The 22,250-nt window shown below is 41.1% G+C and overlaps 1 protein-coding gene and 1 long non-coding RNA gene across 3 annotated transcripts in view; both read right to left on the bottom strand.

Annotated features, from left to right (window-relative positions):
* LOC118885101 (zinc finger protein 577-like) overlaps window positions 1-12,550 on the bottom strand; it is a 37,963-nt gene extending 25,413 nt beyond the window's left edge. Inside the window, exons 1-4 of one of the 2 annotated variants that reach the window (XM_036833463.1) lie at window positions 12,452-12,550; window positions 9,536-9,662; window positions 8,701-8,796; window positions 1,510-3,367 (exon numbers count right to left, since the gene is read on the bottom strand). In XM_036833463.1, the coding sequence (XP_036689358.1) occupies window positions 2,010-3,367; window positions 8,701-8,796; window positions 9,536-9,662; window positions 12,452-12,466 (1,596 nt within the window). In that variant the 5' untranslated portion in view covers window positions 12,467-12,550 and the 3' untranslated portion in view covers window positions 1,510-2,009. Of the gene's footprint in view, window positions 1-1,509; window positions 3,368-8,700; window positions 8,797-9,535; window positions 9,663-12,451 lie in introns of those variants that run through there. The other variant, XM_036833464.1, reaches the window with a different exon arrangement.
* A 27-nt stretch (window positions 12,551-12,577) lies between these two features.
* LOC118885154 lies at window positions 12,578-20,794 on the bottom strand. Its single transcript, XR_005017451.1, has 3 exons — window positions 20,511-20,794; window positions 19,164-19,253; window positions 12,578-12,801 (listed from the first exon to the last, which is right to left on the bottom strand). It is a non-coding gene; the product is annotated as an uncharacterized LOC118885154 (long non-coding RNA).
* Window positions 20,795-22,250: the final 1,456 nt, after the last annotated feature.

The following is a 22,250-nucleotide window of genomic DNA, read 5'->3' as shown; positions in this document are numbered from 1 at the left end:
CCTTATGCTGCAGAATGGAAACTCTCTCCAGGCAGTAGGCTGTGGGCAATCATAAGGCTTACTTCATTTGTTTTCTTTCTCTCAGAGATAGCTGTTCTGAGCTCCCTATTATCCAACATCTGAAAAAGTTCGTTCACATATTTTGTCTTTTCTTGTTGTTATTTAAGGTAGGACGATATATACATCATACTGTTGAAGAAAAAGGAGTTGTTGGAGTTGGCTGTGAAAAATACTGGTCAGGATTTAGGTTCATTATGATATATGTGGATGTATTAATTTGTGCAATTTCAGAATAGATACAAACGTATGTTTGGTAGTATTTCTAGCAGCATAAATCTCATATTCCTTTAGGACATTTAAGAGTTCTTTTCCAGTGCTGAGAATTTGATTTATACATTTCAAGAGCATTCCACAGTGTTCACATCTAACAATCAGTGTAAGATTCTCTGATTAAAGAAAAAATGTTAATGTACTTAGATCATAATTACTTTAGATAATTATTTCTCTGGAAACATGCTTTTCCAAATTTACTTAAGGGCTAGGTAGGAATTTATCAAAGTGTAAATTCTCTGAAATCTAATGTTTTTGTGGTAGGCAAAATAATGGCAAATCCCAAAGATGTTCATGTCCTAATTCCTAGAATCTGTAAATATGTTACATTGCATGGTAAAGGGGAATTAAGGTAGAAGATGGAATTAAGTTATTTTAGGACCATATAAATTGTTTCTAGAGTTTTAAACGGTTCACAGAGAGAAACCTCAGAATGGATTATACCCAGAGCCTATCAACACTAGATTTAGAAGATGAGATTTGGCACTCCTGAGCTGATCAGTTTTAGGTTAGGTTTTGGACTCTGAGTTGGTCCTGTAACGGGCTGAGATATCTGGAGATGCTGGGATAGGATGAATCCATTTGCATGAGGGATAGACACGAATCACTGGGTGCCAAAGGGTGGCCTCTGGTAGGCAGAATGATGGCCTCCCAAAGATGTCTACATCCTTATGTCTAGGACCTGTGAACATGTTATATTATAAGGCAAAGGGGACACAAAGTAGCAGATGGACTTAAAGCTGCTAATTAGCTGACTTTAAGATAGGAGATTATCCTGGATTATCTGGGTGGGCCCAATGTAATCACAAGGGTCCTTAAATGTGGAAGGAGGAGACAGAAAAATGAGTGTTGGAGGGATGAAAGAGTTGACCAGCCATTGCTGGCTCTGAGGAAGGAAAGGGGCCACAAGCCATGGAATTTGGGCAGCTTCTAGAAGCTGGAAAAGCAAAGAAACAGATTCTCCTCTAGAGCCTCCAAGAAGAAGTGCAACCCTGCGAACAACCTTGCTTTTGGCCCAGAGATGCATTCTGGACTTCAGAGCTCCAGGATAATAAATTGTGCTGTTATGAGACGCTGAGTTTGTGAAAACTGGTTACAGCAGCCATAAGAAACTAATATAGCTGTCCTTCTACATTCATTATATTCTTAGGTTTTCACTGCACAATGCAATTCCTGGTGTCCAAGAAGATTTCCTTTATTTACAAAAGTCTTTCCCACTTTCCAAGGTAAAACTGTGATACATGACTTAGTTTGGTGATAGAATTCCCATTTTTTATTGCCTTTGGGGGATTTTTCTTCTCTATGAGTGCTTCCACATTTTACTAAACATGTCTTCCACCTTCAGTGCCTCTAGAGTTGTCTTTCTATGCTCCTCTGACAAGTGATAACGTACAATTTATCATTAAAAACCATCATACTCTAAGGTTTTGGTCCTGTGGGAATCCTTTGATATCAACTGCAATATCACCTCTAGGAAAAGACTTCCCCACAAGAGCTGCATTTCTGCCCAATGTGATCTCGCTGATATTTACTAAGTCTAACTTCTCACAGAAGTGTTCTCCACAACCACCCCATCCACAGCATTTCTGTCCTAAGCAAGCTCTGACACATAATGAATGTGCGGAGGATTCTTGCTCAAGGCTTTTTCCCATCTCAGGTATCTGAGGATTTTTTTTTTCCTACACAATATCTGTAACATATAAGACATAATTTATTACTGAAGGGGTTGTCGCATTCACTGCATTTGCAAGGCTTAGTCCCTGTGTAAATTCCCGATTTTCTACTGAGGCTTGACTTCTTGGAAAAGGCTGGTCCACAATCACTACATTTCTGCCTCCTAGGAACTCGCTGATGTTTATTAAGGGCAGGGTTCCCGAAAAAGACATTTCTGCAGGCACTGCGTTCATAGGGTTTTGCTCCTGTACGAGTTCACTCATGAATAAAGAGCTATGACTCACTGAGGAAGGTTTCTCCAGCTTTGGGGAATCCACAGCTTTCTCTCTTGTATGAGTTTTCTTATGTTTGATGAGGACTGACATGTGGGCAAAGGCTTTGCCACATTCACTGCAGGCATATGGTCTCTCTCTGGTGTGAGTCCGCTGGTGCTGAATGAGCTTTGACTTGCTTCTGAAGGCTTTTTCACAATCACTGCATTCATATGGTTTCTCTCCCGTATGAATTCTCTGATGCTTGGTGAGGTCTGACTTAAAAAAGAACGTTCTTCCACATTCGCTGCATTTGTAAGGCTTCTCTCCTGTGTGAAGTCTCTGATGTGCAATGAGGTATGCCTTCTGGGAAAAGGCTTTCCCGCACACACTGCAACCATATAATTTCTCTCCAGTATGAGAGCGCTGATGTCTGTTGAGCCGGCACTTCCGGCTGAAGGCTTTTCCACATTCACTGCATCCGTAGGGTTTCTCTCCTGTATGAGTTCGCTGATGGACCATTAGCTGTGACTTCCTGGAAAAGGCTTTCCCACATTCATTACATTCATGGGGTTTCTCTCCTGTATGAGTTCTCTGATGTTCAGTGAGCTGAATCTTCCTCATGAATGTTTTCCCACATTCATTGCATCCATGGGGTTTCTCTCCTCTTTCAGTTCTCTGATGTCTAATGAGCTGTGCCTTCCTGGAGAAGGCTTTCCCGCACTCACTGCATGTGTGTGGTTTCTTTCCTGGATAAATTTTTTCATGGTCATTGAGCTGTGATTTAGTGCTACTGGGTTTCACACAGCCATGGTATTTAATTCTGGTAAGAGTTCTGTTATGCTGGAGGTAGAGAGATGATTTCCCATATCCACTGAACTCATCAGAATCCTTTCCTGCATATCTTCTATTCTCAATAACAAAACCTAAATGTGATTTCAAACTTCTACAATGTGGGCCAAAATTATTGTATCTTTGTGTTAAAGGAACAAGACTTTTGCATAAATCGAAATTATTTCCAAGTGCATAACTTTGCTGATATCTTTCCAAAGTTTTAATCCCGTTTTGGTTTTCTGGGTGCCACTGCATAGGGTCAATCTCCCATATTTCTTCTAGGAAAAAGAACAATGAAAACATCCATGATAATTTTAGGGGGTAAAAAAAGGTACAAAAATGCCGTGGTTTGGGCTAGCTCTTATAAGATCCCAGTCTAAGAGAAATGTCCACTGTGGAAATGTAACCTATGCTCTGTGAAAAATGACAATATTGCATGCTGCAACTAAGGAGCTGGTGAGCTGCAACTAAGGAGCCTGCCTGTTGCATCTAAGACCTGGCGCAACCAAATAAATACATAAATAAATATTTTTTAAAAAGAGAATATTATAAAACAGTAAAAGGAAAAACAGCTATTTTAGAAACAATGATGGGCAGTCTACAATGAATAAATATAATGTGGGCTGCTTTCCAAATAGAACCTCGCAAAATGGGGACAGAAGTAGAAATAGAACCACACTGTGATTGGAATACAAAAAAAGAAGATGGAAGGGATGGATCTATCCATCCAACAAACATTGAATGGGTTGACGTTTGGGAATATACTAAAATATTAGAATAATATATCAGAATATTAGAATTAGTATGTTACTACAGTTTGACTAATATATTCTGTCTCCATGGAGCTGTCATTCTAGTAACAAGAGAGAAAGAGAGCAAGAATCAAGAGGTAATCAAAGTAGTAAGAAAATTACAGAACATGAAAAATGGTATGAAGGAGGTGATAGAGTAGTGGAAGGTCAATCTTAGACAAAGTAGTCATCCTCGAGAGAAGAAAAAGTTAAGCTGACATCACAGGACTAGAATGAGCAATGTTATGCAAATAACTACATGAAGACTATTCCAAGAGGAAACAGGCAATGCAAAAACCCAAAGGCAAAAAAAACTTAGGCATGATAGAGAAACATAAGGGAGGCTGGCATACTTGGACTATCCTGAGCTTGAGGGAAGTAGAAATAGATAAGTTTGGAAAGGTTGGTAGAATTGAGAGCGTATAGATCTTGTAAACTGTTAAAAACTGGATTTTATGCTAAGAACAATAGCAGGAAGCGACCAAAACATTTTTGACAGAAGTACAACAGGTTTTGAATTGATATTTCCAAAAGGTCACGTGACTCATAGGGAGAATGAATTGGAGAAATGAAATTGTTGAGAAAACACACAGGAGGCTACGGTAGAGTTCCAGCAAGAGATAATAGTAGCCTCAGCATGGATGACTACCAAGGAGATGAAAAAATGTACAAAAACAAAGTATGCATGATGGAAGAGGAAAAGATAAGTATAGAGGAAGGAAAGCTAAGACTCACCATCACAATGAGCTCTGGAGGTAGAAAAGGGAAGAATCAAGGACAGGGCCTCAAGATGCGGCTGAAGCATCTGTTTAGGAGCTGGTGCCATTTAATAAGATGAGGAAGAATAAAGACATAGGTTTGGCATCTGTGGGAAATCAAGTGCTCCATTTTGAGGTACACATGAGGTTTGAGATGACTAATACACACTCAAGAGAAAATATGATGTACCTGGCTGGATCTATGAGTGTGGAGAAAGTTTTAGACTTAAGATAATAATTTTAAGTCATGAGTATACAAATATTATTTAAATATCTGGACTGCATGAAACTAGATGAGATCATTTAAGAAGAACGAGTAGAGAAAGGGGAGGGCGCAGGACAAGAGCATTCCAAGTTTTAGAGTTTGGGGAGAGGAATAAGCAGAGAACATGAAAAGTCCATCCAGAGATATCAAACCATATCTATGCTGATCAAACAAATAAGCAACATGGGTTTTAGTAACAAAGGGTTACAACTGGAAAATCAGAATATAGGATCTACAGAGTCTGATTCCAAGAGTACTGAGGTAAAATATTCAATAATCGCCTTGTTACTAAATCGTTCCCCTCTCATTCTGACTACACACCAAAATGAAACTTTTCTAAGACACCAATCACCTATTTAATAGTAATATTGTAGTTAATACTCCAACTTTCTATTAGGTATGATACAACCTCACATGATCTAATATATGCAGACACACATATAACCATCTGAAATTTAAAAATAAGTCCTTGGGCCGTCTACCCACATCCCATGTACTGACTGGTGGAAATACCACCTTCTTCAATCATATTGTAACTGTATACAGAGCTGCCCCATAAAAATTTCTGCAGTGATGGAAATACTCTGTATCTGTTTTTTCCAATATGGTAGCCACTAGCCATGTATGGCTGTTGAGCACTTGAATGTGGCTAGAGTTGACTGCTGAAATAAATTTGTAATTTTACTGAATGTTAATTAAATTTAAATTTAATTAAATGTTAAATTTAAGTAGCCCACATGTGGCCAGTGGCCAACACACTGGACAGCACAGGTATAGACCATCATATCCTGTATTTGCCATTATAATATATTTAATATACTCATCTCCAAATTTTCTACCTTCCACTAATGCCAGATTCTTCCTTGATCTCTGTTCCTACATCATCTCTGTCACCCACCAATGAAGAGATTCTGAAGAATCATTCCCATCCAGGACGAAGAAAACATTCATCATCCTTACCTTCCATTCATCCTAGAACTCCAAGCTATATTTTCTCATTGTTACAATGTTACCACCCAGCTATCAAGAAAGACTCTCTAGAACTAGCCAAAAAAGACAAGACAAAACCAAAATCACACTTTCTAAGCCAATTATTAACATAAAACCCAGAGTAATCAGCCATTTCCTTGCAGACAGTCTCCTACAGGCCAATCTATTAAGAATCTCCCACACTGCTTTCCTCATTTCCATCTCCAAAGTCTTCTTTTTACATTATTACTGACCCACAAGGCCTTCTGTCAACATTTTTACTTAAAACCCAGCTCTCTTTCTTGCAGAAATTATTTTATTATGCTTTCAAAAAGAAGCACACTTTATCCTCTCAGTAACACTTTATCAAAGCTCAGTTTTCTCTGATTTTGTAAATCAATCCTTGTCTATACCTCATAATCAAATGCTAAAAATTTTAGAATTTTATGCACCTACGTCAACCCTTTCCAACAGAGATTTTTACACTTGTCTTTTATTTCACCTGCATCTCCCTCAGAGCACATTAGAGTGGTGGTTCTTCAATGACAGGGATCAAAGCAGAATTGCCTGGCAAGCCTTTCAAATACCTCATAGGCTCCGGTCACTCCCCACACCTAGCAAACCAGAAGCCGAATCTCAAGAGACAGAGCCTATAGTTAGAAAAGGCTCCCACATAGTTCACACACATCCCTGATGAAAAACAAAATTAAAACCAAAATGCAACCAAACCAAACCTGTTTTGGGGATTCCCTGGTGGTCCAGTGGTTAGGACTCCACGCTTTCACTGCCCAGGGAGCGGGTTCAATCCTTGGTTGGGGACCTAAGATCCGGCAAGCCATGCACCCAGGGGTGGGGTGGGGGACCACCAAACCTGCTTTCATGAAAGATGTGATAAATGGATGCAAGTGATACTGTCAGTGAATTATTCTGTGGTTACGCTAAGTAAGGAAGAATAAGATACAGACCCTTTCCTCTATATGGAAAAAGCCTCATACCAACCAGTAAAACAATACAATAAAATATACGACCAGAACTGAGTTAGTGCGGTGTAGATACGAAAACAGATAGGAAGTCAGGAAAGAGGGAGTTCCGAGTGTGCACTTGAACTTCACGGACAGAAAAAGAGAACTCAGAGTGAAAGAAGGCGGCATCTGGATGTAAAAATGCAATATAATCAAATGCGTAGATGCCAGTCTTCGGGTTATTTGACATAATCTGTGGCATTCAGTAAAATAGATCACTTCCTCCTCTTTGGAGTAATTTTGTCACTTGTTTCCAGGACATCTTCTGACCCTGTTCCTACCACAGCCCAATGTTTTTCTTTTTATTTGGCTGGGTTCTTATCTTCTCAACTTCAAAAAATAAATGTGGACCTCTTGTTTTCTCAACCAACTCTCACTCTTCATGTTTTCTCATCAAGTCCCACTGCTTTCATGCCCCCTATCCATAGAGGAATACAACCAGAACCTCAAAAGGAGCTAAAAGAAAAACTGAAATCAACCTATATATGTAGGAATTGGAACAAAGCAAGTCTATATCATCATGGCCATCAGAGGAACTGAGAGGGTGGAATTTCCAAAAGGCCTTTTGAAAACAAAATTCAACAGGAACAGTAGAGACCTTCAGAAATATAGAGCAGAGTAAATAGGAAAGACTCAAGGCAACTCAAAGGTGACCAGGCATCAGGGTGTAGAGCAGTACGGGAGAACCTAAATAAAATGCACATGGAGGAAAAAGATTCACCAGGAGGAAAAAAGATCTCATTCTTGAAGGTGAAGGAAAAAGGATCTCACAGGACGGATATCTTGGGTGCAGGCAAAATATAGAATGAGAGGGCAGATCAGACTATAGAAAGAGAGGTGGGAATACCTGTCAGAGTGCAGAAAGGTTAAATCTTCCGTATATACGAATACACACTCTGATGGTGAAGACATTATCTGGGAGAAAGGAGGGTTCTGGTTTCACATACAGGAAGTAGAACATCACAGGGCAGAGGCCCTGGTGCCTGGCAACACACAGATGATTAGAGTGCAGGTCATATATTAGCAGGAGTCAATGTGGGACTCTCCAGCAGAGAACAGAAAGCTTAGGCCTTAAGAATGAATTAAACTTTTAACAGAAGATTAAAAAAAACAAAAAAACAACAGAATCTGAAAGCTGGGGAAGCAGAGGGTGAACTAGTAGACAGGTGCCCTGGGAGACGAGGGGTGTATGGTTTTCAGATGAATGAAGCTGAGGTGGATTGTCACGGAAGGATATTAATCAGCCCTTTCAAAAGGGGAGGGGATATTGCAGAGGTAGGGAGCAGCGTTAAGTGCAAAGCAATGTGAACAGGTAGTGAGACGTATCTCATAGCAGGTAAGGTGAAGAACGGGAAGTGAGGCCCCTGCAGACAAAGAAAAGGAGAAGGCATGAGGGAGCATGTTGGGAGGAATGGAACCAGGTTAAGACCTCAAGGTCCTGGATGAGACAAACTGCAGTCAGATCCAGAAAACTGAAAAAAAGGAAGACATCATCCTTCAGTGGCAGGCAAAGAAGAACAGCCCTAATAAAGAACATGCAGGACTTCCCTGGCGGTCCAGTGGTTGAGACTCCGCGCTTCCACTGCAGGGGGCAAGGGTTCGAACCCTGGGCGGGGAACTAAGATCCCACATGCTGCGCAGCATGGCCAAATAAAAAAAGAACATGCAGAAAGGTGTTAGGCTTCTGGGCCACCAACTGGTGTAAGGAAAGTTCTCTAGACAGCATTTCAGAAGTATCAATCCTTCACTGACCAACTGGAATTTCCATGTCGTTTCTCCCCATCTTCTTGGTTGTCACTCACTCACCTGGATAGGTTTGACTCTGGCCTGCTCCCTCTACCGTCCATGGGGGTTCTCCTTGTTCCAACTGGAACAGTGAATCTGGTTTGGGAGTCTGATATCCTGTAAATGGGAAATCACAGAACGCTTGGCACCGAGCATTTGAGCCTGGGGAAACTATGAAAACTGGAGAAAGTTCTATTTCAGGGACCACACCCTTCGTACTTTGGTAAAGTAAAAACCTTTAACTTGGAAAGGGAAAGAATACACTCTAGAACCTATGATGCTTTAGTCCAAACCATGAAATATTCCAGGAACCCTACAGATTTCACTGAATGAGAAAGAAAAGGCAACGACTGTGATGCTTCCTGTTGGGCTGCACCCTGCAGGCCTACAAGGCCGTACTTGCCCAGCTTCAAAACTGAAGAAAGAGCCTGGAATCAGCGACAGAGACATCCATGGTTTAATGGATGGGGGAGCTTATGTGTCTGAAGCAAGGTCCTGGAGCGACACCCCACCATGTATGGTAGATGGTGGGCAGGACATGGCGGCAGTCTGCGCTGGGGGTGGGGGGTGGGGGGTGTGTTACCAGTTATAGGGGAAATTGACATCAGGTTGGCTCACTGGTTACCAGGGAAACCAGCAGAAGGGCAGGTTCCTCACCACCCCTGTGATAGCCTATCAGAGTAGAGATGCTCTGATCTAAAGCTAGAGCGATCAGTAGCTGGGTCCTGGAGCAAAGGATGCAGGAAGGTCAGTCACGTGAGTAGGGTTCAGGCGAAGCAGGCACTGGTCAAGCAGGGGATGGACAGACAGCAAGAGAACAGCCATCTTGGGCGGTCTGACCATACACTGCCCTTACCTACTGACACTAGGTTGTAGTAGTTCTCCAACATGACATTCCTGTACAGGTCCTTCTGAGATGGGTCCAGTAACTGCCACTCCTCCCAGGTGAAAGCCACAGCCACGTCCTCGAATGACAAAGATGCCTGTAATAACAAGTTCCAGTGCAATCTGAGGTGGAATAATATGGTGTGGAAAAGAGGGACGGGAACACGTTCTGCGCATCTTCCCCATGATAAATCATGTGCACTGTGACCGTGACTGTTTCACATACCACAGACCACGTGTCTTTGTCCACCTGGGTTGCTGTAACAAAATACCACAGACTGGGTAGCTTATAAAGACAAATTTACTGGGACCTCCCTGGTAGTCCAGTGGTTAAGACTCCACACTCCCAATGCAGGGGGCCCGGGTTTGATCCCTGGTCAGGGAACTAGATCCTGCATGCCTCAACTAAGAGCCCACATGCTACAACTTAAGATCCCACATGCTGCAACTACAGCTCCCACACGCCACACTGAAGATCCCGCACATGGCAACGAGGATCCCGTGTGCCGCAACTAAGACCCGGCTCAGCCAAATAAATAATAAATAAATATTAAAAGAAAAATTATTTCTCACAGTTATGGAGGCTGGGAAGTTCTAGATCAAGGTGAATGCATGGCTGCATTCTGGTGAGGGCCTGCTTCCTGGTTTGTAGTGGGCACCTTCTCACTGTGTTCTCACATGTAAGGGCGAGGGATCTCTGTGCATTCTCTCTTATAAGGACACTAATCCCACTCGTGAAGGCCTCACCCTCATGACCTACACACCTCCCAAAACCATCATCTTTGGGGGTTTAAGATTTCAACAAATGATTTTGGGGGGAACACAAACATTCAAACCACTGCCCCATGGAATTCTACAAATTAGTCCTTCCCAGCCTAAAAAAGTACTAAAATAATATTTGCATAGAAATAAAAAACACTGTGCAGTAAGAATGTCTTTGTTTATAAGTATGAAAAATCTATCAATAATTTAGATATCCATCAGAGGCAGACAGGGTATGCTATACCTCCATGATATAAAATACTACGCAAACATTAAAATCAATGAGGTAGACTTATTTTTCATTTTTATTTTTTAATTTATTTAATTTATTCATTTTTGGCTGTGTTGCGCCTTCGTTGCTGCACGCGGGCTTTCTCTAGTTGTGGCGAGTGGGGGCTACTCTTCATTGTGGTGCACGTGCTTCACATTGCAGTTGCTTCTCTTGTTGTGGAGCATGGGCTCTAGGTGTGCAGGCTTCAGTAGTTGTGGCACACGGGCTTAGTTGCTCTGCAGCATGTGGGATCTTCCCGGACCAGGAATCGAACCCGTGTCCCCTGCACTGGCAGGTGGATTCTTAACCACTGTGCCACCAGGGAAGTCCTCAATGAGGTAGTTTTAAATATACTGGTATCCATGACCTTCAATGAAAAAAATCAAGCCCCCAAATAGTATATACAGTATGATCCCAGACATGTGAAAAATCTTAATAATATATTCAATTATATATGTATAAGGACACATATGTATGCATATAGAAATGCATATATAAAAATATATATGGAAATAAATGTAAACGTAAATATAGGTATATTTTACCACACATCAATTATAGAAAGACACTGGTGGGAGACCCAAACTATTAACATTTGTTAACCTTTGGGTTGGGAGTTTGGCAAGAAAAGGTAAAACGGGATATTCTCTTTTGGTGCAGATACCTCTGTGTGCTTGAATCTCTTGCATGCCAATGTAGCCATGTATCATTTGAATAATTAAAATACAAAGACCAAACCAAGAATAATTGGCTCTGACTTCATTTTTGAACCTAGGGTTAAGAAGCTATAAAGGGAGAATTTTCAGCTGTCTCCTGCCAAATCAATAACAAAAATCTGGTTGAGAGAATTCTTCTTCATGGAGGACCACTCAAAGGTCAAGCAGCCCATTCATTCTATTGGATAATCCAGGCTTTATTCCTGGGTAAAGTCAGACTATTAGAAGGCTCTGTTGTCAAGGCACACTGCTTTAGAAGAATTTTGTCCAATTGAGTTCTGCTCTGGCATGCCTAGTCCGAGGAACACGATAAGAAAAAGCCAGAGGAAACATCTTAGGCCTTTATTACAAAACTGATAATGAGAGTTCTGTCTATCACAAAACGTCTCTGAAGAGCTAGCAAAAGAAATTTCTTAAGATTGAAGAGTGGACTTCCCTGGTGGTGCAGTGGTTAAGAATCCATCTGCCAATGCAGGGGACATGGGTTTGATCCCTGGTCCAGGAAGATCCCACATGCCGCGGAGCAACTAAGCCCGTGCACCACAATTACTGAGCCTGCGTGCCACAACTACTGAAACCCACGCACCTAGAGCCCGTGCTCTGCAACAAGAGAAGCCACCACAATGAGAAGCCTGCGCACCACAACGAAGAGTAGACCCCGCTCGCCGCAACTAGAGAAAGCCTGTGCGTAGCAACGAAGACCCAACACAGCCAAAAATAAATAAATAAATTTATTTATTTATTTAAAGAAAAAAAAGATTGAAGAGCAGTGAAATGTGTACTTCCCCTGAAGAACTGGTGTGCCTTCTCCTCACAGACAATGCAAATCATGTAACGTTTCACATTTTCCTGTTATAATGGCTGCCAAGAAAAGTAGACTCAAGTTCAAAACTAAGGCAACCCAAGGGTCTTACACAGCCACCTACCTAGGCTCCAACCTTAAAAACTTTGTACAAGCCCTAGGGCCCTCATATCTTGCTTCTGAACTTGCCTTGATTTTAAGATTACAGGCTAAATTTATTTTCCAACAGATCCTGATTTTTATCAACATATACTGTTCTCATTTCACCAGACTTGTTTAGAAGCATCCACAAGTCCACCGGGAAACAAAGGATAAAATCGATAAAACAAACCTCACCTGGACCTTGATCATCTTCTCCAGTTCTTAAGAAAGGGCGTGTCAGGAATTCCCTGGCAGTCCAGTGGTTAGGACTCTTGCGTTTTCACTGCCGAGGGTGTGAGTTCAATCCCTGGTCGGGGAACTAAGATTCCACAAGCCAAGGGGCTCGGCCAAAAAAAAAAAAAAAAAGGGCATGTAACTCTAGGGTGTGTTCTAGTGTTCTGTCTTCTATCTCTGTGGGCCTGCCTGGAAGTTGTGGTCAGAGATCTCAGGTCAGGCTGCTGCCAGAAATGATGATCTCCCAAGCCTGGAACCTTCTTCTTCTTCTATTACTGAAATGTTCCTTCTTCCTCTTCTATTACCAGAACCTGTGAATTCAAGAGCAAATTCAATGATTGAGCCTGGGACCAGAGCTCTCCCTTGCTATGTGGACTTACACTAAGAGAAGGCCCCAATATTTCATGTCTCTTTAACCCTCTGAAAGCGTTTACATCATGGGGCTCTGCCCCACAGAAAGATATGGAATGGGCGAGAGGAATGCCTTTTATTTTGGTAAAGTTGGAAGAGAGTGAAGGTGGAAGAGGAGGTGGGAAACAAAAACCAGCTCATGGTCTTGTCACATAGATCCATTTCAGGAAAGATAAGGTACAAAAATGGTGGGTCTATAAACAACAAGGTCCTACTGTATAGCACAGGGAACTATATTCAATATCCTATGATAAACCATACTGGAAAAGAATACAAAAAACCCAGAATGTATATATATGTATGGCTGGATCACTTTGCTGTACAGCCAAAATTAACACAATATGGTAAAACAACTATACTTCAATAAAAAATATTTAAAAAAAAAAAGGTGGCTCTGGAAACTGACTTAAAACCACCTGAGCCCACATACATCTAAATTTTCTGTTTACTGTACTGAGGCAATTATCCCAGTTTAAAGATCAAGGTACTTAACAGATCACAAGCCGTATCTTATGTAATCTTCAACACTGCTCTGTAAGGTCTTCATTATTCTCTCCAATTTTAAACACCAGTAAGTTGAAGCTTGGTCAGGTGAAGCGTGTTGCCCAAGTTAACACCCTTCCTCAGGAGCAATGTGGGAATCTGCATTCATATCTGCCTCTCTCCATTATGACACTTCCCTCTTCCAATAGCCTCACAATACAAACTTGTTCTCTTTCTCAGGCACTTTAAGAACTAAACTTCCCTGGTGTATCATACTGTGAGGGGGCCATACAGTCACAGTTGCAAAAACAGGGCCTTTGGAATCAGCTCTTGTCATATTCCCCATGCACATCCAGACAGCTCCCTCCACACAAGGAATGCAAAGGCAGCCCCATAACATAACTTATGTATAACATAACTTATGTAAACTTGTAAAACACACAAAAATATTATATATTGTTTGTAGATACACACACACACACACTTAAAAGTCCAAAAATAATCATAATGTAAAATTCCAAGCTAGTGGTTACATCTAGGGAGGAAGAGGAAGGAATGGAGTTGGGACTTGGAGTTGACATTTTAGTTGTATATGTAACGCTTTATTTCTTTCCAAAATTAAAGAAGAAAAAAGGAAAAAGATTTAAAGCAAAACAAAAACAAATTGAACGTTAAACACTTTATATGCCCAAATGAGAGGCAGTGACACTTTGTAAGCATTCCTACGAAGCATGGAAGGGGTGCAAGAATCACTGTTCTCATTCATCACTGGTCCGACCATGCTTCCAAATGCAATTAGAAAAAAGAATCAAATAGCAATTGTTAATAGTAGAAAAAAAAGAGTTAAATAACCTTCTGCACAATATTACTATAGACCCAGAAAACCCAAGTAATTGAAATGGACAATAATGAAAAATAAGAGTTTAGTTAGTGCTTGAAACTGACATGAAAATGACATGAAAAATGATAACACTCGGGCTTCCCTGGTGGCGCAGTGGTTGAGAATCTGCCTGCCAATGCAGGGGACACGGGTTCGAGCCCTGGTCTGGGAAGATCCCACATGCCGCGGAGCAACTGGGCCCGTGAGCCACAATTACTGAGCCTGCGCGTCTGGAGCCTGTACTCCGCAACAGGAGAGGCCACGATAGTGAGAGGCCCGCGCACCGTGATGAAGAGTGGCCCCCGCACCGCGATGAAGAGTGGCCCCCACTTGCCACAGCTAGAGGAAGCCCTCGCACAGAAACGAAGACCCAACACAGTCATAAATAAATAAATAAATAAAAGACCGTGAATTTCAAAAAAAAAAAAATTTCTCTCATACCTTCATTTAAAAAAAAAAAATGATAACACTCCTTTAGATAAATACTGTAAGTATTATATGATAGAATATTACTGGGGGATATTCTCACATTATGTACTGAACATTTTCAAAATAAAATCGCTTCTGATCCAACATTCTGTTTTGGGGAATTTATGCAAAGAAAAGAGTGGCAAAGTGAGCAAACACATATGTAAGGTTCACAAAACATATGTAAGGTCCACTGAGAGACGATTAATTGAATGAATAGTTATAATCCATCTAATGGAAAACCTTGTAATAATTTAAAATTTTAACATACTTCCTGAAATTAAAAATGTCCATAATATACAGCTCAGTGAACAAAGCACATTTCTACTCATTCCATATCATATGATTCTGTATTTCACAAAAGGAAATATAACAATGTTAAAATTATTATGGTAGGGGCTTCCCTGGTGGCTCAGTGGTTAAGAATCCGCCTGCCAATGCAGGGGACATGGGTTTGATCCCTGGTCCGGGAAGATCCCACATGCCACGGAGCAACTAAGCCCGTGTGCCACAACTACTGAGCCTGCGCTCTAGAGCCCGCATGCCACGACTACTGAGCCTGTGCGCCACAACTTCTGAAGCCCGCACGCCTAGAGCCCGTGCTCTGCAACAAGAGAAGCCACCAAATGAGAAGCCTGCGCACCGCAATAAGAGTAGCTCCCATTCGCCGCAACTAGAGAAAGCCCACGTGCAGCAACAAAGACCCAACGCAGTCAAAAATAAATAAATAAAATAAATAAATTTTAAAAAATTATTATGGTTGGTCCAATAGATTAGGATGTGAATTTTACATCTTTTTCAATGAGCACAAAATATTTTAAATGAAAATTAAAATTTTAAATTTTAATATTTTAAATTAAAAAAATCCCCACTTGAAATAAAAGTAAAGATGTTGCCAAGTCATTATAAGTCAATAACCATATATGCTTTGGAAGGAATGGAGGGAGGGCAGAAGGGAACAAGTCATTTGTCCCATAGGATATACTACCTTCTGGATTTGGCTAATTGCTTCCTTATCCTTCCTCACCTCTCCTACTCTCAATTTTTCCTATAAACTGGGTAGTTAAATTAGAGTTTTGATTACTTCTATATTTAACATTTTAGGCAAGAATCCTTCATTAACAATGTTGTATGTTTCTTAGTGCAACATATTAAGAGACATGAGGACAAAAGAAAAAATGGAAGAGGGACTGTTATAGAATAAAAGGGATCTAATGGATAAACAACAAACTCCTACTGTATAGCACAGGGAACTGTATTCAATATCCTGTAATAAAACATAATGGAAAGGAATATGAAAAAGAAAATATATACGTATAACTGAATCACTTTGCTAGACAGCAGAAATTAACACAACTTTGTAAATCAACTATACTTCAATAAAGTATGTTTAAAATAAAATAAAATAAAAGGGACCTAAGAGACATAAGAAGCAAATGCAACGCACGTACATTACTTGGATCATGATGCAGACAATCCAATGTTAAATGACAACTTTGAGATGATCAGAAAAACACTGAATATGGACTGGGTCTTGAGTGAAATAAAAGAATTGTTATTAACTTTGATACATTTGAAAACAACCTGCTGGTTATAAATTTTTTTTTTTAATTTTAATTTAATTTTATTTATTTATTTATGGCTGTGTTGGGTCTTCGTTTCTGTGCGAGGGCTTTCTCTAGTTGCAGCAAGCGGGGGCCACTCTTCATCGCGGTGCGTGGGCCTCTCACTATCGTGGCCTCTCTTGTTGCGGAGCACAAGCTCCAGATGCGCAGGCTCAGTAATTGTGGCTCACGGGCCTAGATGCTCCGCGGCATGTGGGATCTTCCCAGACCAGGCCTCGAACCCGTGTCCCCTGCATTGGCAAGCAGATTCTCAACCACTGCGCCACCAGGGAAGCCCTATAAATTTTTTAAGTGACCTTACCAGTTAGAGATGCATACTGGAAGATTTACAAGTTTAAGGACATGAAACCTTGGATTTGCTATGAAACCCTCCAGAGGAAAAACAAAAGTGGTGGCGGCACAGATGAGCATGATTGGCCACGCTGAAGCCGAGTGATGGGTACATATTATACTATTCTCTCTACTGTGAGTTTCCATGAAAAAAAGAAGAAAAAAGTCATTAGGGCTTTATGAGTTCTACCTAATCTGTACAGTACAGATAAGGTCGATATTATGTAAACTCTCACACATCACAGAAAACGATGAAAAGTTTCTCAACTCATTGTATGAAGCAGGCATTTCAAAGTACTAATTGATAGATTAGAAGAAAGAGTACTATAGAGATAGATGTTTTTTCATTGATTTTCATCCTTCTTTCTTTTCTAACATACGTATTTGAGGCTATAAATTCCCTCCACTGACTCCTTTAGTTGAATTCAACAAGAACTGACATGTAGGATTATTATTAAAATGCAATTCACTCAACTATATCTCAATTTTAAAAATGCAATTTAGACATTTCCACTGTAATTTTTTTTTTATTCATGGATGATTTAGATGGGTTATGGCATACTTGCCAAACAAATGGGGAAATCCTAGGTGTTGTTTTGGTATTGCTTTAGAGCTTAATTCCACTACAGTTAAAGAAAATATTCTGTATGATTTCAATTCTTTGAAATTTGTTTAGACTTGCTTTATGGCCCACCATACAGTAACGTTTTAGAAATGTTCTATGTGCGTTTGAGAAAAATTGTTGAGTGAAGAGTTTTATATTGGTCAATTTTTTAATCATGTTATTCTAATCTTCTAGGGGTCAGCACTGGTGGGCTGGTGACCTGTTTTTGTAAATAATGTTTTCTTAGAACACAGGCACACCCATTCTTTAATGTATTTTCAAAGGCTCCTTTCATGTTACGGTGGCGGAGTTGCATAGGTACAGACAGAGACCATTGGGCTTGTAGAGCTTAAAATATTTACTATCTACCCCCTTACAGAAAAAGTTTGCTGGCCCCTGTTAATCTATAGCCTTCTGGCTTTTTGTCTCCTTGGTCTCTGTTACTGAGGCAGGTATATTAACAAGTACCTGTTACGACTGAGCATTTGTCATTTCTCCTTGTATCTAGCATACTTTATACTTCAGGAATGCTACTTAAGTATATATCCAACAGCACCAAAATGCATGTACAAAAATGTTCACATAAGCGTTATTCATAATAGCCACAAGCCAGTAACAAGCCAAATGTCTATTAATAGCAGAATGGATAAATAAATTGGGGTATAGTCATACAACAGAATACTATATAGCAATGGAAAGAAACAATCTACTGCTATATGCAATAACTTAGATGAATTTCACAACAAAATATTGAACAAAGGAAGCCAGACACAAAAGAACATGTACTGTATGATTCCACTTATATAAAGTTAACAATCAGGCAAACTTAATATGATGTTTTTAGGATAATAATTGCCTCTAGAGAGGAGGGAGGAGATTAGGATGAGGTGGGGGCTTCTAGGGTGCTGTAATATTCTATTCTTTAATTTTTAGTGTTATACTTGAAAAAAACTTTTAAAGAAAAGTACAGATCAGTTTCACCTATAAATTTTCACAAAAACTTTTTAAAATTTCAAGCAAAAGATGGAACAGTATAATTAAACGTCTTCTACAAAAAAAACCCCAACAAAGAACAGTATAATCAAACTCCACGCATCCATCATGTGACTTCAATAATTATCAACTCAAATCTAATTCAATTTTATCTACACCACCACTCACTTCCCCACAGCCACTCGATTATTATTTCCCCCCCACAGATTATTTTTGAAGCAAATCCAAAATATCTTTTTATTTCTAGATGCAAAAATATTAAATAAAATATTAACAAATAGAATCCAGCCCCATGTTAAAAGAACAAATCATTATGAACAAGTATGGTTTCTTCTAGGAATATAAGATATTGGGAAATCTAGCAACATAAATCAAAGGAAATTTTAAAGAGAAAGAAATTATGAATGAAAATAAAATTAAAAAGCCTTTGAGGGGAATCTAATATACAGCATAGTGATTACAGTTAATAATACTGTATTATATACTTGAAAGTTGTTAAAAAAAGTAGATCTTCAATGTTTTCACCACAAAACAGAAATGCTAATTATGTGACATGATGCAGATGTTAGCTAACTTATGGTGGTTTGTTTTGCAATATATAAGTGTATCAAATCAACACGTTGTACACCTTTAAACTTACAGAATGTTTTATGTCAATTACATCTCAATAAAGTTGGGGGTGGGGCAGCCTTGGAGAAAGAATAATAACTTGATAAAGTGCAGGTACCATTTATTCAGACTACACAATGTGCCATGCACTACACTTTGTACTTAAAGAACTTTTGCTCATTTAATCTTTCTAACAGCTATGAAGTGGGAACCATGACAGCTTTCTTCACAACTAATGAAGCTTCACAACTTCTTCAGTGATTAACCTACCCAGGTCAGAGGCAGAAGCAGGTTCTTCTTACTTCAGTCCCATCACTTGCTATCTGGTCAACATTATTTGCAGATGACAAAAATGCTCAACTAGAAAAGATGAAGTAATCAATTTGAAGCTATCAGTAATAACATGAGTGGAATGAGGTGACAAAATCAGCATATCTTTTTAATTTTTGCTCCTGTGCATTACATAAAAGAAACAAAAAAGAGGGAGCGGGGTCATATGGGGAAAAAATGACACCATTTACAGTTACAACAAAAGCATAAACGATTTACAAATAAACATAATAAAATATGTCCAAGACACATACAAAAAAAATCACAGCTGGTCAAAGAAACAAAAAAAAACTTGAGTTAGAGGAAATCCATCACGTGTTCCTGAAAGTGTAGTACCTAGATCTACATCAGTTCTACCTCAATCAAAACACCCACTTGATGGAACATAACTGGAACAGTTTTTTAAAAAGAAAAGAGGGGCTTCCCTGGTGGCGCAGTGGTTGAGAATCTGCCTGCCAATGCAGGGGACACGGCTTCGAGCCCTGGTCTGGGAAGATCCCACATGCCACGGAGCAACTAGGCCCGTGAGCCACAATTACTGAGCCTGCGCGTCTGGAGCCTGTGCTCCGCAACAAGAGAGGCCGCGATAATGAGAGGCCCGCGCACCGCGACGAGGAGTGGCCCCCACTTGCCGCAAATAGAGAAAGCCCTCGCACAGAAACGAAGTCCCAACACAGCCATAAATAAATAAATAAATAAAAATTAAAAAAAAAAAAAGAAAAGAAAGAAGAAAACTTCCAGAGTTTGTAATATGGAAATGGTTATGACAGGAGGTTAGATAAAAATATATAAAATCATATCAATACCTACACACCTGATCCCAGCGCTAAAAATAAGATGTACTAAATTTAAACAAGAGTTGTTTTCTGGAGGCGTATTTAGGAGGATGAGAATGTCATTACTTGGGTCGGGATGAGCCTGAAAATCTATTTTCAATAGGAATATACAGTAAACATGGACGCAAGAGGACCAGAAACCCCATTTCTAAATTAAATATGCGATAAGCTCCCCAAACGCTGTCCCCAACGCGGATACGACTCCCAATTCCTCCAACCTCAGCCACCCCAGACGCTACTCTCCAAAAAGCCTCCCAAGTTCTCGTCCCAACACGGAACCCCGTGACCTGCCTTTCCATGGGGAACTCTCAACACGGGTTCCCCGACTGATCCGCTAACACACAACACCCCAGCGAGGATCACCGCTCGCTTCCCCCCAACACTGACCTCTACGTCGTTTGGAACAAAAACAACAAAACACCCCGAGACACGCCCAGAACCGGACACTCACCTGATGGATGAACTCCGTCTTCACCGTTGGAGGCAAATCACGATACCGCTGTTCTAAACACTTTGCCTCAATGTCAGTAGCCCGGCGATCAACCCCCGCGGCGGACACAACTCTCAGAAGCTGAAAGGATGGTGGCCGACGAGGTCCAAAAGCCGCGGTTCCAGAGATTCGGAATCTGGCTCCTCGCGGTCCTTCTATGACGCAATATTTCCGCGCCGGGTTCGAGGCTCTTTACCGGGAACCGCCGCTTTTCCACGCACGGCCGAACCACGGGGGAGGTTTTCCTTTTCCTGCCTTCCGCGGGAAGGTCAAAAACGGTGAGAAGCTGTTGAAAACGACCTATTTCACCCCCTTTCCAGGTCACTTGACCCGTTGGGCCCCGACTTTGTAACATTCGCCAGGGGCGCTGCACAAAAGCTTAGCTTCTCAGAAAGTCAAGCCTGCCCGGATCTCTCTGCAGGAAGCGCAGAGATGGTCGCGGACATGAAGGCACTTTGATTTAAAGGATAAAGAGAAACTAAGAAGCGCAACCATCTCAAAGAAATTCGGGGGTGGGGGGGGGGGACCCGAGCCAAGCCTAGCAACAATTGAAGGAGAACCGGCTAGTGGAATGCTGGCTGGAGGGGGTGTTGGAGGAAGCTGCATTTGAGGCCACTGTAGGGTTTAGAGAACCGCTGAGGAGAGCATTGATCTGAGAGTGGACAAAACTTAGGATTATACAGCTCTTGTTCTGACTGGTGTGGAGGGAAATGGGGAACACGGTCCATCAGGGGCCGGCAAAAGGGGCTGAGGCTGCGGAGAAGCGTGGCTCCCCCAACCACGGTGGGAAGAGCCAGGTCTTCCACAAAGACGGGAAATACTTTAAAGCAAAAGCTCTCAGAAAGGGGCTTCCCTGGTGGCGCACTGGTTAAGAATCCACCTACCAATGCAGGGGACACCGGCTCGAGCCCTGGTCCAGGAAGAACCCACATGCCGCAGAGCAACTAAGCCCGTGCGCCACAACTACTGAGCCTGTGCCCGGGAGCCACAACTACTGAAGCCCGCGCACCCAGAGCCCGTGCTCTGCAGCAAGCGAAGCCCCCGCAATTAGAGAAAGCCTGCGCGCAGCAAAGAAGACCCAATGCAGCCAAAAATAAAATTAAATAAATAAATTTATTTAAAAAAAAAAAGCTCTGAGAAAGGGAAATGATTCTGTTAAGTATTGCGGCCCAACTGATTAAGCCCCACTCCCTATAATTGTACAACCTGGCTCAGAGAACCTTCGAAGTAAAGGGGTTAATCATTCATTTATTGACCCAGCAGATGTTTATAAAATGCATACTCTGTGGCAAATACAGGTCTGGGTGCTGGAAATATGAAATGTATAAACGCAGACAAAAATAACACTTTTTTTTTCGTGGAGCTGTACATTGTACTGTTACAGACCAGGGTTCTTGGACTCTTTAATCAATAGAAATTGGTAACAGTCCAGATAAGAAACTTGGGCAAGGCTTTATTGTGACTGGTGCTGCAGCAGGAGGGAGAGAAAACAAGTAACAGGTTCCCTTTCTTGCTGGGGGTAGGGGGGTGGGGAGCTGGTCCCTTAAATGGGGTGAGGGTAGGGCGCAGGTCCAGGGGTGGGGCAGGAGGGTGGCTTAGGTAGTCTGCCCACCCCCTCTAGGGCTGTGTGCAGGGATTAAGCACAGGACCCTGCTTTTGCTCTCCGTACCTCAGAAGTGGCAGTTGGGTTTTGGTCTTCTT

The sequence above is a fragment of the Balaenoptera musculus genome, chromosome 19 (genome assembly GCF_009873245.2).
Source record: "Balaenoptera musculus isolate JJ_BM4_2016_0621 chromosome 19, mBalMus1.pri.v3, whole genome shotgun sequence".
NCBI lineage: Eukaryota > Metazoa > Chordata > Mammalia > Artiodactyla > Balaenopteridae > Balaenoptera > Balaenoptera musculus.
This window is presented reverse-complemented; position numbering and strand designations above follow the sequence as displayed.